Source organism: Eimeria tenella, genomic scaffold (genome assembly GCF_000499545.2).
Source record: "Eimeria tenella Houghton genomic scaffold, Eth_scaff1359, whole genome shotgun sequence".
In the NCBI taxonomy this organism is placed as follows: Eukaryota; Apicomplexa; class Conoidasida; order Eucoccidiorida; family Eimeriidae; genus Eimeria; species Eimeria tenella.
In genome coordinates, this window is record NW_013543823.1 from 1 (window position 1) to 3,269 (window position 3,269).

At 53.9% G+C, this 3,269-nt stretch overlaps 1 protein-coding gene across 1 annotated transcript; it reads right to left on the minus strand.

Annotated features, from left to right (window-relative positions):
* Positions 1-352: 352 nt before the first annotated feature.
* On the minus strand, positions 353-2,891 carry ETH_00001900 (Chromosome I, complete genome, related; the record flags this gene model as incomplete). Its single annotated transcript, XM_013379055.1, has 2 exons — positions 353-654; positions 1,880-2,891. Coding segments are annotated over 2 exons (1,314 nt in total), but the record flags the coding sequence as incomplete, so codon positions are not given.
* Between the last annotated feature and the right edge of the window lie 378 nt (positions 2,892-3,269).

The window sequence follows — 3,269 nt, forward strand, 5'->3', positions numbered from 1 at the left end:
CGGCAGCAGCAGCAGCAGCAGCAGCAAAAGGTTTCGTTTGTCTCCTTTGGTGCTCCCTGTCCCCTCCTCTTTCTCTGCAGCTGCTTGTTTTGCTGCTCATGCATTAAACGAGTTTTTACTTTGACATTTTTGCTGCGGCTGACAGCTATCCTTATTCATCTTTTCGAGCAGCAGCAGCAGCAACAGCAGCAACAGCAGCAGCACCAGTACCACCATTGTCAGCACCACCATATCATAATCATCATCACAATCATCATCATACTCCCCAGCATCATCATCATGAGCAGCAGCAGCCGCAGCAGCAGCAGCCGCAGCAGCCGCAGCAGCAGCAGCAGCAGCAGCAGCAGCAGACCATGATGCCGAGGACGACGGAGCCCTGCAGCAGCCCCATCCAGAGGGTCATTTGCTGCTGCGGGGCAAAAGCATCAATCCAAACTGGAGCCAAAATGAAGAAAGGGGTTTGAGTAGCTCCAACAAGAAAGCGAGCAGCAAGAAGAGAGGGGCCCCCGGGGGCCCCCACGAACAAGCAGCAAGCTGCTGCGTTGCAGCACAGCGACAGACACAGCAGCAGCTTCGGCCGCAGCAGCAGCAGCAAACGCGAGTTCAGCGGAGACACGCACGCCGTGCCCACGTACGGCAGCGCACCCAGCAGCCCTGCACGCAGCAGCAGCAGCAGCAGCAGCAGCAGCAGCAGCAGCGGCAGCATGAGCTTGGGGTCCCCGCTCGCTGCAGCTGCCCCCGTTGCTGCTTTTTCCCTGAAGCGCTAAAGAGGACTTTTGAAGGGTTTTAAAACCCTTTTTAAGGGTTTAGAAACCCGTAAAAGCTCTTTTAAAACCCTTAAAAAGGGTGCACTGGCCTGCAGCTGCTGCCAAGATATTAAAAGTGAAAATGCAAAACAGCTAAGTAAACCCGCACGCAGCAGCAGCTGTACATACACCCGGAACCACCGCCAAAAGTGCAATTTTGGAACTCCAAAAGAATCGCAAGAAGTGCCAATTGAAGACTTTCTTGCAGCAGCAAAAAGTGCAACTTTTACACGCAATTTATTTCAAAAAAAACAAAAAAAATGCCACAATTTGATGTCCAAAACAGCAGCAGGCTTCGCTCGGGAGCTGCGGTGTACGTACACCCCACGGGAGCCGGGGTTTACGTACACCCCACGAGAGCTGCGGTGTACGTACACCCGAAATTTGCAAGACACAAAGCAGCAAATTAAACGAAAACTGAAACTTCTCCAGTGCAGACTCATCACGCAAATAAAACGCAATCTGACTGCTGCAGCTAGCTGCTGCTGCTGCTGCAGCTAGCTTGTGCTGCTGCAGCAGCAGTTAGCTGCAGCAGCAGTTAGCTGCAGCAGCAGTTAGCTGCAGCAGCAGTTAGCTGCAGCAGCAGTTAGCTGCAGCAGCAGTTAGCTGCAGCAGCAGTTAGCTGCGCTCTTTATTTGCTTTTTCCTCAAACACTCGAAGCAAATGGATTAGCTGTAATAAAAAAAAGAGAAAAAAGAAAAAAGAAAACAGAAAGAAAGAGAGAAATGAAAAAAGAAAGAGAAAAAAAGAAAAGATAAATGAAGATACGGAGGTGTCAAGACAGCAGAATTCGCGGAGACGAAACGGAACTGAAAGGAAATAAAAACAAATAAAAATAAATAAAAATAAATAAAAAAATAAAAGAAAATAAAATAAATAAAAATAAATATAAAAAGAGAAAAAAGAAGAAAAAGAAAAAAAGAAAACGCAAAAGAGACAAACAGCAAAAGCATGCACTGCAGCACCGCCAGCGCAGACAGCAGCAGCAGCAGCGGCAGCAGCAAGCCGCCGCTGCCGCCGCCGCCGCCGCCGCTGCTGCTGCTGCTGCTGCTGCTGCTGCTGCTGCTGCTGACCTTGCTGGGAATCCGGGATTCGGAATTCTTCCCAGAGCTGCGGCAGCACAGCAGGAACAATTCCATTATCAATATTAAAAATAATTTGAAGAGCCACAAAAAGGGCCATTGTGAGGCCCACCAGCCGCCCCACGCCGCAGCAGCCTGCTGCCTCTCCCGCAGCAGCAGGAGCAGCAGCAGCAGCGGGCGCAGCAGCAGCTGCCACCCCCAACTCGCAGTCCGACGCGCCCGTTGCTGCTGCTGCTGCTGCTGCTTCGCCTGCCACTGGCGAGCCGTCGGATAACGGGATAGCGGGGGGGGAGGGGAAGACGCACAGCTGCTGCTGCTGCTGCTGCTGCTGTTGCTGCTGCTGCTGCTGCTGCAGTTGGAGTGCGGCTGCTGCTTCTGCATCGTCAGCCAAACAAAAGCACAAGTAGGGCGGGGCCTGGGGGGCAGGTTTGCAAAAGTCGCCAGCAGCAGCAGCAGCAGGACAAGCCCCTCCTTTGCTGCTCTTCAACACAGTGCAAGGCCGTCTGCTGCTGCTGGTTCTGCTGCTGCTGCTGTTGCTGTTGCTGTTGCTGTCGGAGACAGGGATGGGAGGAACCTGCGCGGGTGCAGCTGAGGGAGACACAGCGCTGCTGCTGTTGCTGCCGCCGTTGCTGCTGCTGCTGTGGTTGTTGCTGCTGTTGCTGCTGCTGATGCCACTGCTGCTGCTGCTGCTGCTGCTGCTGTTGCTGCTGCTGTTGCTGCTGCTGTTGCTGCTGCTGTTGCTGCTGCCGTCGCTGCTGCCTGCAGAAGAGGATCCAGAAGCAGATACACACGAATCGAATGAAGAGGCGCTTGCCTCCTCTTGAAGATAGCCAGCTGGATTTTCAGCAGCAGCAGCAGCATCAGCAGCAGCATCAGTAGCTGCTGCTGCTGCAGTAGCAGCAGCAGCGGGAGAACGGGCAGGAGCAGCAGGAGGAGCAGGAACAGCAGGAGAAGCAGCAAGGCTGCTGCTCCTGGGGAGCAGTTGATGCTTCCGACTGTCCATTTCCTGCACACCGTCGTGATGTTCTTGCTGCTGCTGCTGTCGCTGCTGCTGCTGCTGCTGCTAGCAGCAGGTTCTGAACAGCTAGCAGCGCAGCAGGCAAGTGGAACGGCGCCCGTAATTAACGTAAGAGGTTGTGTGGGGCTAGTTGGGGTGTACGTACACCCCAACAGTGCAGGAGCCGCAGGTCACCTGCAGCAGCAGTAGCTGCAGCGCGAGCAGCAGCAACAGCAGCAGAACCCGGCCTTCTATAGGGTTTCTCAGCAGCAACAGCTGACACAAACCCTAAAAGTGATGCAGAAATTGAATTGAATTGGACTTAGCTTCCTCCTGAGGCTCCACAGAGCTGCTGCTGCTGCTACTGGCAGCAGATCCTCCCTC